Genomic DNA, 19461 nt, shown 5'->3' with positions numbered 1-19461 from the left:
AGAATTATAAAATATCATTTCACAGCAAAAGAACAGAGTGGACATGTACGGAAAGAATTAGGAGGCCTGTCCGAAAGTAAGTGCATTACAGGTAGAACGTATGACCATAGTAAAACTTGCAGGTTATCCCGAGGTTACTTGTTTAATCCATAATTATTCGATCAAAAGTTGGGAGCTGTATGTTTGGCCTATCTCAAATTCTTTACAATCGGAAATAGCCTTTCTAATACTCGACTAGCATTTAACATTTAATCTACGAATATAAAAAGAGGTATAGCTGCAAAGCAGCGATAACGGGTTTCTGCCTTGCTGGGTTAAATGTCGTACTAGGGAGATTGCAAAAGATGTCACTGAAATCAGTTCATTAGGTACCGCTATTTGTGGTGAAGCGCTACCAAGGGGTCAGCCCGTATCATGGGTCAACCCATATCATAGATATGTTGACCCATGGCTACTAAATGCAAAGTACCAAGTTTAGGGAAAATAACTTCAAGAGTATAGGTGATACGGTGTTTTACTATTCCCTCGTGGCCGTTGTATGAACTAATTTAGCCGGTTAGCATACTATACCTATGTATATATGTACTCACACTAGGTTTTGTGATATATATAATAAAATGGCAGAATTACACGCGAACAACGGATGCTAAAATGTGTTTTCAAAATTTACGCCCCCTCGTGGTTAGAATAGGAACTAATTATGTGAGGGGTTCGTTATATCTTATATCCAGGTACACGAGTTTTGATTTTCATAGAAATCCCTTTTTTTTCAACAGAAACGACGCGAAGACATATTTGGATGAAAAGGCCAAGCGCCCTAGCTGCTTGGCGTTTATTATATACAAAACACAAAAATTAGAAATGTCAAAAACGCCCTAGCTGTTTTTGACGTATACAAAAAAAAACCATTACAAACTTATTAACTAATATTTAGACAATGATATTATAAACATAAAATCATAAAATTATGGCCAAAACGCCCTGGCTGTTTTGACCTAGTTATGGAGATGAATAATACAGAGTTACGTAATATTAAGACGAAGTCAAACGCCCTAGCTAATTAATTAATGAGTTAATACGCCAAAGTGGGCTCAGAAAATGCCACCAATTCGAAAGGTGCTAAGGAAGGGGATGGTGGGTGGTAAAACGTAACCTTTCATGCTCGGGATGCAGAAGAGAAAGGAACTTGTACTCAACAGTCATTGGCTGAGAACAAAGAGATATTGGCGGCGCCACCAGCTGGAGGCGCCTGGCAAAGCGCTCGGTTCGTTTCGGTCGCAAAAATGTTGATGAGCAATCGTTACTCGCCCATCTCTTGTTATCCGCTTAGTAGATATCAATGAAAATGCATTTCCAGCAACTTGTAGGTGGCGCTACTGGAGAACCATATGAGTTTCCTACTTAAAACTATACCTCAATACATTGTGTCTTGTACAGGGCTACTAACCACACTTTTCAACCGCGATTCTATCGGCAACGGTTAAGGACCTAGGTGCAAAAATCGTTGTTTTCACGGTCCCCTGGTGGCAGTTGTATGAACTAATCATGCAGTTTGGCATATTACACACATGTCTATGTACTTATACCAAGTTTTGTGATTTGTATAATAAACAGACCGCATTACATGCGAAAAACGGATGTTAGAATGAGTTTTCAAAATTTACGCCCCCTAGTGGTTAAAATTGGAACTAATTATGTGAGAGGTTCGTTGTATTTAGCCAACCAACTTCTTAAGGCTAGTATTAAAGTCCCACGCAGAAGAGCATGCGCTAGTATATATCAGCAAGCCCGATGTTGCGAAATGTAGTTCATGTATATCGGAATTAACCTAACTTTTTCTTTCTTTAGAGTATCTATGGGAAAACAAAGTCACACAATACAAAGGTAATAAACGTATCATTCTCTGATAACTGCTAGATAAGAACAGTTTTAAATCAAAGATCACACTCATTTGAGTGACTAAAATTAGTGAATATTTTGGGCAGTTACTACTGAATACATTCATTTTTCAATTTTGAACACATTTTAGTCAATGTTTTGATGATATTGATATTGGGGTTTTGATGCAATAGTTGTTTGTAAAATATCATGGAGATGAAATTTCCACTAACTTACATACATTGTTCCATTGCATTTTTCCGTTGATGAAATGTTAAAATTTCGAGTTCTCGTCTATCTCTATTGTATCTATTTGTAGCGACCCACAAAATGGGAGGTAGGTGTGCACGCATTAATAAGATTTCAAGAATTGCTATAAGTACTGCTAGTTTGCATATAATCAATGGACGTTTTGTTTTTTCTCATATAGATGATGCAGTTGAGACAAAGAAGAACGATCTGTATGAAGATATCAGTGGGTGTTAGCTGGATGACTTGTTATTTGATTAAACGTTTATCTAAACAATGGGGTTCATGCTAATGCTAATAGTGCTTCTCACTGCGTTATGTGTTTCATCAATTCTACTCATCACTGCACGTGTTAACTTTAATCTAAATTCTATCTATCATTTTAGAAACAAATCCTACATCGTATTTCCCTTATCTCAACGACACTGAAAAACGGAAAACAGACCAGGAAAAAAAAGGTACTTTAATTCCTGGTGTAATGATTAGTTTTTCAAATGTGCCACTGGAAAATGGTGTGGACAACATATCATTTCCATGAAAGTGAATCCATGTGTACATTAAGTTGACATATTGTGACCGGAGGGATTACAGAAAGCACACGGGGTAGTGAAATATTGAATTGAACTCAAAATTTGATTGAATCTCATTCGAAAAGTTGCGGTCCAATGAAAGAGGGCTAGCGGGTGAATCATTGGCGAATCATTATCTAAGTGAATCAGGCAGCCTACGTCAAAAAACTGACCTTCATGTACATATCATTTAGCCGCCTATTTCTATTTATGAACATCAATATCGGTATGATCTATACCAGGAAGTGGTCTAATGACAACCATCCAGTCCGTATTTAGTATAGCCTATGTATAAAGCTGCCGTATCAGGCCCTGCGAGGCATTTAAAGCCCAACGCACACGGCACCGAAAAAAACGTTTTTTCCTCGTGAAAAAAAACGTTTTTGATGTTTTTTGTTATGCCGTGTGCGGGGGAGGAAAAACACAAAACGCCGAACTGAAAATCGTTTTTCGCGAGGAAAAAACGTTTTTCGCAAAACAAGCACTGCTTGATTTGCGAAAAACATTTTGTATAGTCGAAAACGTTTTTCGTTCCTTGTGCGTTGAACGTTTTATCGTTTGCGGACAAAACGTTTTACTAAAAACGTGTTTTCTGTTTCGGGGAAACAAATGTTTTGCCGCGTGCGTTGGGCTTTATGTCTTGAAATGGTTGGATGATTTGAGACTCGGTTATAGATAGAGCTGCAGACGTGCCTGAAATCGTTAAACCATTTAACAATTAAAAATCGTTTTCTACCTGTCAACGTACGTGCCGAAGCTTTCGATCGACGTTCCATTACACAACATGGTTGGAAACTACGTCAACAAGTTTTTCAAGTCGATCCAAAGAAATAATTTAATTGATCGATTTTAGACACATTTATAATCGGATAGTTTAGTCGCTTTCGACTAAAGTCGCCGAACTGCTAGCAGAATAAGAACGAGTAACATCTTAGTGGTACACATAAAACGAATAAATGAAACAATGACAGTACGTGATTAAAAAGTAGAAAATACGAAGGGTTTCTTGAAAATACAAGTTTCTACCAGTTAGAAGTTTTCTCTTCATTCCAGATATGCTGTCGAAAGGTATTTTTGTTGATATTGATTGGACAGAAATAGGTACGTCTCATGGCTGGGATAGGTTGTCTATTTCATGAATTCCCAAATTGCCCTCTGTAATTGTGTTATCGCTGTGTCGTATACCGCTCAATAACGATTTGCCATCAAAAGATATTTCGTGCAAAATGCATTTACTAGGCCTATACAACAACCGAAACTCGTTAAACGCATTTTGATGTAATGCCAATAGTTTCTAGCGTAAGGTACATCCTTATTTTCTAGTGAAATACATGAATGAGATTTTCGACGGAGATTATGAAGGAAAAAAAGAGGGTATGTTTTCAATTTTCTTTCAACAAATATATATATAGATAAAAATGTTGCATGCCTGGTCAATAGTTTATGTTTTAAAAGTTTATGCTTTAAAAAAGAAGATAAAAAAACACCTGCCTGCCAGGTCATTTTCAGGAATTTGAAAATGAGAAACAAGTTATCATTTCTTGGCCATAAAGTGGGTTTTTATCTAATCATATCTTATCACTATCATTTATCTTATAAAGCTAAGATATCCAGCTTTTACAAGTAAAATGTATTATAAAGTGGTTTCCGGGCATTCAGAAATCATTACTGCATGTAGCCTATGTCAACGGTCTGGCCGATCTATAATCATTCGTCTGCTTAATACACTACGCTCAAAGCTATTTTAGCACACTCATAACAGTTTCAATAGCCTGTAATTTTACTACTTATGGGCGAACTGAACGGATTAAGCAAAAATATATTTCGTAATTTGTTTTTCTTTATGGTGCGAACAGTTAAAAGCCGTGGGTTTCATATTTTCTGAGAAATTAACCAAAAAGTGTCAAAATTCGATTTATTTTTTGCACGTTTATTTATGCAGCATCTTTAACTGTCCAAAATAACACATGTGAAATTTCAATGCTATTTGCGTCGGAAGAACTTAACCGTAAAGATCCGACGCTTTGTTCGGTAGTTATGGGCTTTCAAAGACGAAACCCCCAAAATCTCGGTTATATATAATTTGTGTTGACCCGGCTTGAACTCCATCATGACGTCATAGTATTCGTTGAATATGTTAATAAGGTGGATCAGCAGGTGCGCGTTATTTCGCTAAACAAAATGGCGGCAAAATTGAAGAGGTTCATATTCATCATTTCTAGCGCGAATACTAATACTCAAGGCGTATGATATGACAATTTATTGTGTGCGATATCATTTCTAGCGCGAATACTGAGACTCAAGGCGTATGATCTAACAATTTATTGTGTACGATGTGTTCAATGATTCAGCTAGTTTTGAAATCCCGTGCATCATGATATCTGACGAAATTCTGGTTTCAAATTGCGGAAATTTACATCCGTGTTCGCCATCCGGCTGATTCACTGATGAAACTGATCAGCTGATAGCATCGAATTATTTAAGATGAGTCTGATATTTACACAACTGAAATAATTTTTATCATCACGAAGTCATTTCATTGACGTTCGCATTAACGTTTTGGAGCCTGATTATTTGTATTAGTTTGTAAATCACGGCACGGAGATGAGTGTTCGCGTTGAAAACAGTCGTGTAGGCCTACAGTCGCGTGTACAATATCGCCTTACTCTCGTGTTCACTGCGTGTACAGTTAACGCGCGCTACGGTGTATATCGCACTTAACAACGATTTGTCTTGAGTGAAGATGTAAGCTTGCCTGCCTCCTTAAGGCAATCATATCGTGAAATTATTAAAAACTATGGCAGTCGATAAACTTTATCTCGTCAGTAATCGGCACTGGCCTCAAATTTGCATAAACTTGGTCACTCATAGTTTTAGTTGTTTTATATGTCATTCCAGGGAGCAGTCTCAAATGTTTTGTGACTTTCTCAAAATGTATCAAAAATTGAAGTAATTCTTAGTTCATAAGTCCTCAAATGTTCATAAATGAACAGTTAAAAGTTGTTGAAACATGTCGACTCGGCCGTAAAATTAACCTATTAACAGACCCGATTGAGGGATAATGTCAGACTTTAGAGAACATAATGCCCCCGAGGTCTTCACATTTACAGAAAAGATTACGTAAGCGTGTCGCGCGTTTCACCAGATATTCCTCCCAAGGTCAAACGAAGAGAATTTGACCTTCAGGTCTGATATTCAAAGTATTGACTTCGGGAGGAATATTCCTCCCAAAGTCAATCGATGGAAACTCGACCAAGGGTTCCGACATTCAAACAATTCCTCCAAAAGTCAAACGAAGAGAATTTTACCTTTCGGCCTGATATTTAAAGTATTGTCTTAGGGAGGACTATTCCTCCCACCACTAAATGCTATAACCTGAACTTTTAAAATGAAAGATCAGACCCCATTCATTTAGGGCTTTTTTTAGAAAACAGTACCCAATAAAGCCAGGTAGATTTGGAAATTTCGAGTGATACGATACACAGTGTGTTGGGGCATGAGACGGTATGAGGCATACATATGACTTCAGAAAACTAAATAGATTTAGTATTTTCTTTCTCTAACAGTAAATTGCTGTAACTTTGTCGACAATCAATTGAAATCAGATAGTAATGATTGCGCTTCTCAATATAGAATAAACAAATCGTAATTAAATCACGTTTATAATATAGAGATTAAGTTTATTTTATGTGATTTTACAGGGGACTATATAATGATTGGTTATACATTTCCACAAGACAGGTGCGATATATCTAAATAGCTATATTCGGCATGAGTTTAGCTAATTTACAGGTTACAGAGTCTATGGACTTAATCTGATAAATGCATACTCTAAATGGAAATTTTATTTAGTGATCGATACAAATCATTTAAGTTAAGTGTAAATAATTATGGATCATCATTCAATTATACATTCAATTCGTGTGATTTTTTCCCTCATTACTAGTGTAATTAGGAGACTCGCGTGTAAGTCACGCGTGATATAAGAAATTCAAGTCGTATTTCTTTCATGAGGTTTTTACTCCAAACCGAACTCAGTTTCAATTCAGTTCAGTTTTAGCACGGAGATTTTTGAAATAAGAAAAAATACAATCCAGCATACTGGTCGCTGTATGTAAGCACCCAGAAACGTCTGGAATTTGCATAGAGAAAAACATTATGTTAAAAAATATCATGCGTTAAACATGCGTTACTAAGCCCAGAACTCCGTATATCGGGAGGAGATGTCTAAAGACATTGACTTCACACTCGAATGTTTTTTATTGTAAAACTTAATAAAAGTTCGAAATTTCTATTCTATTCTTCTGTCTAAGGAAGATTTCTCCCATTGTGACACAACCATTTAATTCAATTCATGTTGCCGTTATGTTTAAACACCTCTCACCAATCAAGCTTAAGATTGAGTGGCCTGCGGCATGCATGCTTAAGTAATTATAGTGATTCATATACGAATTCTTATATAGTCTTTACATTGAAATTAGTTGATAGAATGCATCTTACTTTTTCTCGACTTAAAAATTCTGTCTTGATTGACATACCATGGGTTCGAGAACTAGTTGACTTAGAAGCACACTTATCGATTGATTATTATTGAAGTAAAGAAAGATGAAAAAGAAAATCAACGTTTGTATGAGATATATGTTTCGTTATTCGTGATATTCAGCATAAACCAATGTCTAGTTAAATTTGTCAATTCAAAGTTATTAGAAAACGAGAAAATTCTAATATTAATTTAGCGGCAATTTTTCCCCTGGCCATTATTTCCGTTCACCCAAAGATTAAAATACTTCATTAATATTAAATTAATGCTAAAAGTTATCGCACGGGTCAAATATATCGCTAAGAAGTAAGGAAGTTGAAATATATTACACAAGCTTTTATTTAAGATATTTCAAATTAAAAGTTCTACTATTTTCAATAATCTATCGCATTGCACAGCGAAATCCGTGAAATATATTTATGATTTACGGGTGCCTAGTAGGCCTGTCAACGCTTGTACATTGTTCATCGACTAATGAATCCTCTTTAATTGAGCAATATTTACTTAGGATTTAATCACTGACTTTCTATAGATAATGAGCTATGCAAAGTTTAACCCGATAAAATTCATTGCCTTGTTATTGTCAGCAAGCGTCGCTAATATAAACGATAATATTGCCCTTTTTACTGAAATCTTGACGTATCAAACGTTTGGGGAAAAATCGAAAATCTTCAGAAATCTATTTCAAACGATTCCAGTTAATTTTGCAATACAAACGAAAAAGCAGGCCAACAGCAGCAAATCATAACCTATTTAATTAATGGGATTTCTTAAGGAATTTTTACCGGGGAATTTCGACCATTACCATGTAAACGAGTAACAAAACCTTTGGAAATATCAAATTATTCGCTTGTATAAATTTACGCCACTTTTGATAGGACTATAATCAAATATCTCAATGGCTGCTGATCTGTTATAGAAATCATGGATATGACGACTTGATTGAAATGGAACATGAATGTATTTATTGCCAAAGTTATAAACTTTTATGACAAAAATCGATATACAAGCATAAATGGCAGGAAACAATATAACATAGAACAAACATTGATACATGTATGTGGATTACATAATAAGTTAAGGTTGCCTGAGTATATAAACTTTCTTAAGGAATTTCGAAAGGTTTGAAAAATCATTGTTATTACGCATTAGAATAGAAAATTTCGCTGTATTTGGGTTGTTCCAGTATCTCGAGTTGATATATTCTAACCTAAGGTTATCATAAAAGGGACATATCAAAACGATATGATATTCGTCTTCAACTGCATTAATATTACACCGGGAGCATGTGCGGTGAGCATACGGTAATGGGGGTCTCGTTCATCTACTAGTCTCCACTTTTAAATCATGACTTGAACACCTAAATCTTGCTATAGTAGTTCTAATAAATTTTGATATGTCCAGATATGGCTCATACATGATAGTCATTTTATAGTCCCGATAGTATAACGCTTTATTAGACGTAGATATTGCATTAAACCAATTTTTGCATAGTTTAAGACAGGTACAACCATGGCGTTAAAGAACTTGAGTGCTAAGCGTGTTGTTATGTTTGGGTAGCGTAAAAGATATTTGCGAAATGTGAAATACGCTGCTTTTCCATTATTTGCTAGCGAGTTTATAGTTTGAGTAAATTTTCCATTAAAATTAAATACCAAGCCTAGGTATTTGAAATGACTCACACATTCAAGTACTCGACCGTTAATTGTTCATTTATATAACCGAGTGTTAGCAGATTTCCTAAATATAACTATTTTTGTTTTATCATAATTTATCTTAATATGTTTGGTTTCACAATAGATATAAACATTATCGAGCGCCACTTGAAGAGAGTCAGGAGAATCTGCCAGCACTACCGTGTCATCAGCATATAAGAGTAATAATAGTTTCAGAGTTCCCATATCAATTCCCTCATAATTTCCGGATTTCACACAGCTTTCCATATCATTGATAAAGAGACTAAAAAGTAAAGGTGATAGACATTCACCCTGTTTGACCCCTGTGTCACAAATGAAATAATCAGAGTAATGGTTTTGATATCTTACACATGATTTTGTGGACATATACATAGATTTGATAATACATAATATTTTACCCGAGATCCCACTCATAGAGAGTTGTTGTAGTAATAACGAGCGGTCAACCAAATCAAACGCCTTCGAAAAATCAATGAAGGCCGCGTATAGTTTGCAATTCTTGTTTAACAGGTGATTTATAACCGAATTCAATACAAATATTTGGTCCGTTGTACTATAAGTTGGCCTAAAGCCAGCTTGCGCCTCCGATAGAACAGAGTATGCCTCACACCATGAAGTTAATCTAGTATTCAAAATTATTTAGAAGAGTTTGCCAAATACCGACAAGATGGTTATGCCCCTGTAATTATTTGCTGAATTGTTTGAACCACCCTTGTGTAGTGGAACAATATAGCCAGTGCTCCATGATTCGGGATAGCGTCCACTATCTAATATAATATTAAAAAGAATAGTAAGTTGAGTAACAATTGGGTTGCCACCAGCGATAAATACCTCGCCTTTTATACCATCTATTCCTGCAGATTTATTTCTTTTTGGCATTTTAAATGCTCTATTAACCTCCTCCAATGTGATTTGCTGATCAAGTATGTGATCAGATACGTCGATATCAACATCCAGTGGAGGGCGATCTTCATACGAGATACTTTTAAAATGCTCATATAAGTTATCAGTGCTTAGTTGAGTATCAACGTATTCATTGTGCTCTTTAAATTTGGACCATAGATCTCTGTGGTTATTTGAATCTAGCGCTTTCAGCAGGTCATCCAGCATACGTTCATCATACAATGCTTCAGCACTATTTAAAGTGGACTTGTATTTATCCCGTGCTTCTTTGACCAGAAATCGGTTTAAATCATTCGGGTATAATCTGTGTCGGTGCACTGCCCGGCTGAACACGTTTCGTGCTTTTCTGCACGGGCCGTCATACCATGATATAGGCCTATTGTTATTCATGTTCCTCGAATTTTGAAATGAACCATGAACTTTTTCGACCGCAGTCTGGAAGAATTTTGAAAAATCGTTAACCAATTCGTTAATTGAAAACTCATTATGTTCTCTATTAATTGCATTGTTTATAATATCGTTGAGGTAAGATTGGGTATCGTCTGAATGCATATACTGAGCAAATTCAACTTCCCTTTCTTTACGCCATTTGAATTTGTGACAAGTAGTTTTGTTATGGGACGTAAAATTTGTATTTGCGGTATTATCGTGTTTATCAATCCTAGCCTGCAAACTAAAAGAAATTATCGCGTGGTCAGAGAAAGGTAATTCGTCAGACACGTGGAAGTCAGACAGTATATCAATCATGTTAAAATCGGCTAATACATAATCGACCACACTTTTGCCACCTGGTTGATGACACGTAAACTTTCCAACCGATTTATCCTGAAATGCCCTACCGTTTAGTATTAACAAATTACAACCTATGCACATGTTTATCATATTCATGCCTCTAATATCTGGTCTAACAGTATTATCTTGAGATGATCTAGTTGTGTCAATATCATGGTCTTCAAGTAATTTTCGTACCCCATGTTCGAACTCAAGGAATTGCATATTAATAGCATCCGGATCGGGAGGGAGACCCGAGTATACATTGGTCCGTGCATTTATGTCACCAGCCACCAATACATTGCCATCAAGTTGATGAGCAAGTATCTGACAACTCAGATCATGAAAGAAGTCATCCGTGCTACGATTATCACAAGCTACATACACTAAACAAATAAACATATCTCTTTCAAAATTAAAGAATTCTTTGATAATTTCACCCATAAAATATCAGGATGGTTATTTTCTAATAATTCAATACCCTGCCGTAATTCGGATTTAAAAAGTAGCAACAATCCGCCAGAATTTCGACGCGCGCGAGGATTTTTCATTCTCGTACTTTGAAAAAAACGTATATCCACTGGGTACTGAAAATACGGTGTCTTTAGCGTTCCAGGTTTCCTCGAATGCGATTATATCATTCACGTCTAATAAAGCCTGGATTTCCGGAAGGTCCAGTTTACATGTCCGTGTACCAGCTTTCCGACTGAATAATCCTTTAATATTTAAGAAACAGAGTTTCAATCGTTCCGCGTTATTATTATTTCCGTTATTATTAAAAGTAGGTAAAAATCCCCCACCTTTTGAATGGAGTCCAGATTAGATACAATTTTAAGGTCAATTTATTCGTATTAATATCTTCTATTTAGTTACATTATAATTGCGTTAAATAGAAATATCATGAATATAGAAGCTATCATATTTGAATGAAAAATATAAAATTAGAAGTTAATTAATTTACAAAATCGCATCACATAATAAATCACAAAAAATACAAATTGGTAGTTCATTTATACTGTATCGCAGAAAATAAATGTATAAGTTAAAAAGAAAAAAAAGAGGTCATCGCACAGTTCAAACATATCATGCTTTTAATTCTCATCAAATAGGTAAAAGATATTACATTTTTGAAGTTTAAAAAGTATTGTCACTCATTAATTGAGTAAGTTAGCTCACCTGCTTGCATAGTTACACTATTTATTATGAATAATTGCTTAGCTAACTTACTCAATTAATGGGTGACAAGCTAACTTACTCAATTAATGAGTGGCAATCTGATTAGCAAACTTACTCAATTAATGAGTGACAATCTGCTTAGCTAACTTACTCAATTAATAAGTGACAAGCTAACTTACTCAATTAATGAGTGACAATCTGCTTAGCTAACTTACTCAATTAATGAGTGACAAGCTAACTTACTCAATTAATGAGTGACAAGCTAACTTACTCAATTAATGAGTGACAAGCTACTCAATATCAATGAGTAATTAGTTGGTATTAATTTGTTCTGTCTTGGGTATTTAAAAAGAAACAAAATCTAAGATACTTTTTAAACTTCAAAATGTAATATCTTTTACCTATTTGATGAGCCATTTTTAACTTGTGATATATTATTTAAGCTGTGCGATATAAATAAACTTTTAATTTAGAATGCTTTTTGAAAATTAAAATCATAATATAGCTGCAAAGCAGCGATGACGGGTTTTCTGTAAAGCCATTCAGAATGATGGGAATTAGTAAATTGAAATATCGATACATAAAATAAAATGCATTGACAGATTCGAACCTAATATGCAACCACTGTGTAAACGTCAAATATGATTCAGCTTTGAAACCGAACATACGTGGACGTACAATCGCAAATATTAATATATTTGACCAGGCACTTATTTTGGCATTCAAACATCATGATACTGTATTATCACCATCCTTAAAAATGGATCTGTCCTATTAAGAACTCATCTTAAGCACCTGCTGAGCCGATAGATTGAGTGAATTCACAGATAAGAACGTATTATGATTTAGAATAGATAAGATTTAAGAAGTTAATGTTTTTATTGAAATATTTGAATAAATACATATATCGTAGTGTAGATTCAATCAATAAATTATGAATTGATTTTGTCTGGGTTTCCGGCTGATGTTTATTTTGGCTTTTATGGATTACAAATTCTACAGTGATAAACAATTGATACCTGCAACATGTGTGTAAATCAAACCTATTCCACTAGCTGCGTGTGTTTCCTATTAAACGGGAGAGTCACTCTTGATCTGAGTTATTAGAACTAGGGGTCCAGGGACACCATGCCCACTTGGGAAGTGGTTCCAAATGCTCAACAATCTAACAATTCAGGTATCAAAGGTATAAAACATCCCTTTTCAAAGAATACCCATCACAAATTGCAATGAGAAATGGCAAACTCAGAATTCGGGCCAAAATTGACATTTTTGGGCACTAAAAAAGGTCATAGGACGGCCATCTTGAGTCCGTATCCCAATTTTTGTTATGCTGATGGGCCCAGGGGCATTCACATATATCCGAAAGATCAAGGTAATTGATCAAAGCATCTTCAAAATTTCCCTCAACAAGTTCAAAAATGTGTAAAAAGTGTTGATTTTGGCGAACAACAATGGCTGCCAGTCGGCCATCTTGATTCTGACAGGGCCAGTTTTTGAGCTGAAGATGTGTCTAGGGTAGATACATGTGAAACCCAAATATCAAGACATTACATTGAAGCGTCTTCAAAATTTCCTAAAATAACTGATTTCCGTCTACGGACGGACGACGGACGAAAAGTGAACGCAATAGCCCGCTGGGACTAAAGTCCCAAGTGGGCTAAAAATAATGTTCATTTAGTCATAGAAATTCATTGCCTTTTTGGAGTTTCTGTAATAATATTTGTTCTGCCCTAATTTTTATTACTGTATGAACCAATGATATGCTTTGTAAATATGATGTAATAAAATAAATTTGAATTAAATTTGAACATGAGAATCAAGCATAACTTGTGTTTTTTCAACTTGTCTTACTTGTTGTCTTTTGTTAACAGTTCCAGAGTTTCAATTACAATCAAATCCAAATTGGCTAAAAAGTACATAGGACTAAATGAAATGAACGGTTAGTTACTGCAAACCTATTCCAGTGTTATGTCGATCGTGTTGAATCACTTTCCTTGAGTTGTAAGAATCAGATCTTCTATGGTACAACATCGGTCGAACAGAGATATCTTGGTGTTGACTGTCCTTGACCATCTAACTTCATGCGTTTGACATTGGAATCAGCATCATACCCATTTGAACTGCAAAATATTCATACAACATGAAAACCTACAGTACATGTATACAGTATTAATCAAACTTTCACCGATGTTGGATATTTGAATGAACATTAGGTTTATTTCAGTACTCTAAAGCAGGAAATAATAAGCCCAATCAATAGGCCCTATTCCCATTGGAACAATTATATAATGCGTACAGCTGTACCGTACACTTATCAGTCAAGAATGGAGAAATCGGTATACCGTACCTACCAACAGCAAAATGTACAGGCCTACAATGATTTCTGGTAATACAAGCCGTGACCACATGAACGTTTTGGTTTGACTATTAATGTCAGCAGGTCAGAGAAGGCCTGGCCAAACTTAATCACATGGCTCAAATCAATTAGCCTTTCTGCGTGTGAATATTTCACTGTATTGTTTTAAAAATAGGCCTATGGAGTGAATTAGTACATAAACTGAATTAGACTTTAGGCTAGTCCTGACCAAATCCTATCCATATTATAATGGCACCAGTTATAGTAACATCACTGTAGGGCCGACGAGAGGGAAAAAGTTGTGTTTGTAGTACATAGGCATGGTAGGCTTGTCGTACTCACTTAATACTTAAAACGCTGTTGTTACCTGTACGTGACTGTACGGTGATTTCTACAGGTTAGCCATATGTGAGTACGTTGACGGTCAGACTTGCAATATTGGGATTCGAAACCAAACGAAAAAAAAATCCAGTAGTAGTCCAGTGATTTACCCACTGTGCCACAGAACGTAACTGGTGGTCGATGAAATTTGATTTACAAATAGCCTAGCCTCACCTAACCCAAACTCTATTCTTTTACGCATGCGCGTTTGCAGATTATAGGAACTCACGTACAGCGTTTTTAGGGAACTCACGTACGGTTAACCTGTGGATATCACCGTACAGTCACGTACGCGTTACAATTTCGTACTTAAAATGGTATTGGCTACTAGGAACTCACGTACGGCGTAAGTAGGGAACTCACGTACGGTTAACCTGTGGATATCACCGTACAGTCACGTACGCGTTACAATTTCGTACTTAAAATGGTATTGGCTACTAGGAACTCACGTATGGCATTATATACTTAGTAGGGACCTCACGTACGCGGTTAACCTGTGGAGATCACCGTACAGTCACGTGCGGTTAACAACTACGTACTTAAAATGGTATTGGCTTCTATATAATAGGCCTATAGACAAATAAATACCGGTAGGCTTTCTTATAATCTTAGCTTCCACACTTCACAACCGAACCAACTGACCAACCAGTATATTTAGTCCCAGTACGCACCAACCGGCACAGGCCTACCACTGTTTGTCAACTGTGTGTACCGTTGTAGGCTATCGATAATCACCTGATACTTTTCTGTCGTTTGTTTTCTCTCTGAGCTCAGACCACTATTCCAAAATCTTCTATATCCTATAGTAAAAACAAGAAATTCGAGAGTTTAGTTCATATATAAGCGCGTAAATTCAGGGGAAATCCTGCTTATGGCTCATAGGCCAGCATCTTAGCTACGCATTGAAGTGGTTTTCGCCCCACATACCCAACCTAACTTTTGAAATAATCAAACCTTTAGAAAGGAGGGGTATCCCAGTACAGGTATGCCAGTACATCCGAGCCAAATATCTAAGGGAATCCCCCACCGTGTTTGGTACCCTTACTCCAAGCAAAAAAAGTCCAGGGAATCCCTTATTTCATCATCAAGCTGTCTCTCAGGATCAATGGATTTCATACATATAACCGAAATTCGTTACCTATCCCATTTGCAGAAATTATGGCAACATTTATAGGGGACCTTTTCTTCACTCTAGGTACCATTTTTGGGGTCCGGCCCTACGCATCTTCGAGCTACTAACCTAATTGTGGTCTGATGCCTGACTGAGACGAAGACGAACGTAATTCTAGTAGCCTTCCGCGACTCAAACGACCTTGATTTAAACTTGATCAATTCAAAGTCTGTTTATTGACGCTTTTGGTTACATGAACTGATCAGCAATATACTTAAATAAAATAACCGGAATAACAAGAAATCAAAAATATTAAAGAGGTAACAAACAAATGCCCGTAAACCTGTCAGACACGCGAACGCCGGACTCGTAAACTCTTGGACTCGGACCCGCTGAGCAATAAATTCATAAAATTGACTTTGAAATTGATTGTGGAGAAGAGAGGGAATTATTCGATAGCTCTTCCTCGAAAAGAAGAGAGAAATATCGGTAAGAAAACTCAACATGGCTACTAATTGAATGGAGCCAAATTTCTGATGTTTACGGCTCGACAGTGCCTTTATAACGTGGATTTATCAAAATTCCCATGCAGTATCTGGAGATTGAAGTGAGCTGAAGGACATCATACGGATTGTATCGGCGACAGCGGTAAGGTAAGGAAGCCTTTACACTTTTAACAAAAACTATGTGGAAAAGGGAAAAAAAAATAATAATAATCACGCGAATTTCAATAGGGTTTTCTGTGAAGAAACAGAAAACCCTAAATATGTTTGAACTGTGCGATTTTTTTCTTTTTAACTTATATTTTGTGCGATACAGTATTAATGAACTACCAATTTGTAATTTTTAATGTGATGCGATTTTGTGAATTAATTAACTTCTAATTTTGTAGTTTTCATTCAAATGCGATAACTTCTATACATGATATTTCTATGTAACGCAATTATAATGTAAATAATAAATAGAATATATTAATACGAATAAATTGACCTTAAAATTGTATCTAATTTGGACTCCATTCAAAAGGTGGGGGATTTTTACCTACTTTGAATAATCGGGGATTTTTACCTAGGGGATTTTTACCTGGGGGATTTTCGGGATTTTTACCTAGGGGATTTTTACCCAGGGGATTTTTACCTACAACCGTAAAAATCCCCTAGGTAAAAGAATTGTTCATCTATAGGGGTTTATTAAAACTAGTCAACAGCTTAATTTATATAATACAATGACACATGTATGCATATATTTTCTTTCTGTTTGTTTTACACGTGAAACCGGGGCATGATACCTCCGCCCAAACATCCCACACGACCCACACCCATGATATCATTTAATGAATCCGAAATATATCCAGGCCCAAAATCTAGAGTTCATGCTGAAGGATGAAGACTAGGAATATCTTAGCAATATAATTTTCAGAAAGAGTTCTTTGTGAACTGCAGTTTAAAATAGCAGGTCAGACTCATTGTTAGGATCGACCATAGTTCTAGTGAATTGATTACAAGGGGATTTTAACCAAGGGGATTTTAATTCAGGGGATTTTTACCGCTAACCATTACAAGTAGTTAAATGAGCAAAACAAAGTAAATTGTTCATTTCAGTCCATTTCCGTGCATTGCCAAGACCATTATTCTAAGTTACACCATGGACGTATAAACTAGGGTATACGGTAAAAATGTCCCGGGAAAATATTTCCCCGGAAAAAAATGTCCCAGGGAAAAAAAGTCCCCGGGAAAAATGTCCCAGTCTATCATTACTAACTTGGTAATGTAGCTAATTTCACATCATAATAACACCAGAGAACAAACTAGGTAATACATTTTAATAACAATTTTAACATTTGATTACAAAATGGCTCTACTTTGATATAATTATTTGTATTATAAATGTAACATCTCCTTAAATTTGAAGTATCATGTAATGAGTTCACATGTTCTCAATAGGTAAAATTAATTAATGCCAAAATTCTAGGCCAATAATTTCGATGGTCACTCAATGAACTCTTTTTTATGGTTAGTTTGCAATTTAGACAATTAACAAGTTTGTTCTCTGGTGTTATTTTAACGTGAAATTTACTAAATTAGTAATGATAGACTGAGACATTTTTTCTACCTTATGGGACATTTTTCTCCGGGGACATTTTTTCCTGTGACATTTTTTCCGGGGACATATTTTCCGGGACATTTTTTCCCGGGAGCTTTTTTTCGGGGGCATTATGTTCTCTAATGTCCGACATTATCCCTCAATCGGGTCTGTTAATAGCAGGTTGATTTTACGGCCGAGTCGACATGTTTCAACAATATTTATCAGTATCAGTATCAGCATATAAGTGAGTGACCGCTCTGCGATCTTGCACTGGTTAGCTGTACATAGTCCGTTATCTGCGTCGTAGTGCGCTGCTAAAAGGGGATAGACTAGTTTCAGTTCATTTTGCTTTATAATTAAATTTCAGTTCGTAATTTGTCCATTGCTTGTCGAGTTTTTTCTTGAATAGGTCTAGTGATTCGCATGATACAACATCATCAGGTAGAGAATTCCAGATATTCACTATTCGATTGCTGAAGAAGTTCGCTCGTATAGATTTTTTGCTTCTACGTTTCTCCAGTTTAAGAGAGTGCCCTCGTGTTTCTCTTGGTCTAGGGTCTAGATGGACGATGGAGCTTGCGCGATTTATTTTATGGAGATACTTGTAGGTTTCGATCATATCTCCACGCAGTCTTCTATAAGATAGGCTGGGGAGATTTAGTACTTGTAATCGTTGTTCATATGGAAGATGTCTAATATTTCTAATCATCTTCGTAGCTCTCCTCTGGATACTTTCGAGTTTGTCAATCTCGGCGATAGAGTTTGGTGCCCAAACACACACTCCGTATTCTAGTATAGGACGCACTAGTGATTTATACAGTAGCAGAAAAGCACGAGTGTCTTGGAAGTGCATCGTTCTTTTTATCGTGTAGAGTACTCTGTTAGCTTTGTTAGCAGAATCGGTTATATGGGTTTTAAAGTTAATTTTATCATCTATAATCACTCCGAGGTCTTTTTCGGCGGTACTTCTTTTTATAGGTACACCACTCAAGCTGTAGTTGAAAGGATTCGTTTCGGGTCCAATTCTGAGCCTGCTTGCCTTTTCTGGGTGGAACTTAGGTCCCATGTGTTCGACCAATTTGTTACGTTTAGAACACTTTCCTGCAGTTTTTCACAATCGTTTCTTGATCTGATGATGTTATACAACTTCGTGTCGTCAGCAAAGAGCTTTGTAGGGACACTTCTTACCCCTGGAAGGTCGTTTATGTATATTGTGAATAGTGTAGGTCCCAATACACTACCTTGCGGTACACCACTTTTGATCTCTCTCCACGATGAACATCTGTTATTTACCCGAACGCATTGTTTTCTGTCTTTAAGAAAATTTTCAATCCATCGACCGATGATGCCTGTTATACCAATGTGCTTTATCTTTAAGTTTAATCTATGGTGGGCCACTGTATCGAATGCTTTTTGAAAATCAAGGTATATACAATCGATTGCATATCCATTATCCAGTGCTTCAGTCCAATCGTCAAGTGAATCTAACAGATTTGTGGTGGTAGACCTTCCCGACCTGAATCCATGTTGGTCGTTCGATAACAATTCATTTTCTTCCAGATGTTTCGTCACAGCGTCTCTAATTAGCGTCTCCATAAGCTTGGATGCGAGGGAAGTTAAACTTACGGGTCTGTAATTTTCAACTTTATGTTTATCTCCCTTTTTGAACAACGGGGTAACACACCCGAGTTTCCAGTCTTTTGGTATTTCACCACTTAGTAACGACTTGTTGAAAATGGCTG

The 19461-nt window shown here is 36.2% G+C and overlaps 1 protein-coding gene across 6 annotated transcripts in view; it reads left to right on the top strand.

Moving 5' to 3' along the window:
- Positions 1 to 19461, top strand: part of LOC141907606 (uncharacterized) — an 87615-nt gene that overhangs the window by 56240 nt on the left and 11914 nt on the right. For all 6 annotated transcript variants that reach the window (XM_074797298.1, XM_074797297.1, XM_074797300.1 and 3 more), the window contains 7 exons: positions 26 to 76; positions 1849 to 1884; positions 2198 to 2215; positions 2309 to 2353; positions 2514 to 2585; positions 3750 to 3797; positions 4020 to 4070. In XM_074797298.1, coding sequence (XP_074653399.1) covers positions 26 to 76; positions 1849 to 1884; positions 2198 to 2215; positions 2309 to 2353; positions 2514 to 2585; positions 3750 to 3797; positions 4020 to 4070 — 321 coding nt within the window. The remainder of the gene's footprint in view (positions 1 to 25; positions 77 to 1848; positions 1885 to 2197; positions 2216 to 2308; positions 2354 to 2513; positions 2586 to 3749; positions 3798 to 4019; positions 4071 to 19461) is intronic.

This window comes from Tubulanus polymorphus, chromosome 6 (genome assembly GCF_964204645.1).
Source record: "Tubulanus polymorphus chromosome 6, tnTubPoly1.2, whole genome shotgun sequence".
NCBI lineage: Eukaryota > Metazoa > Nemertea > Palaeonemertea > Tubulaniformes > Tubulanidae > Tubulanus > Tubulanus polymorphus.
This window is presented reverse-complemented; position numbering and strand designations above follow the sequence as displayed.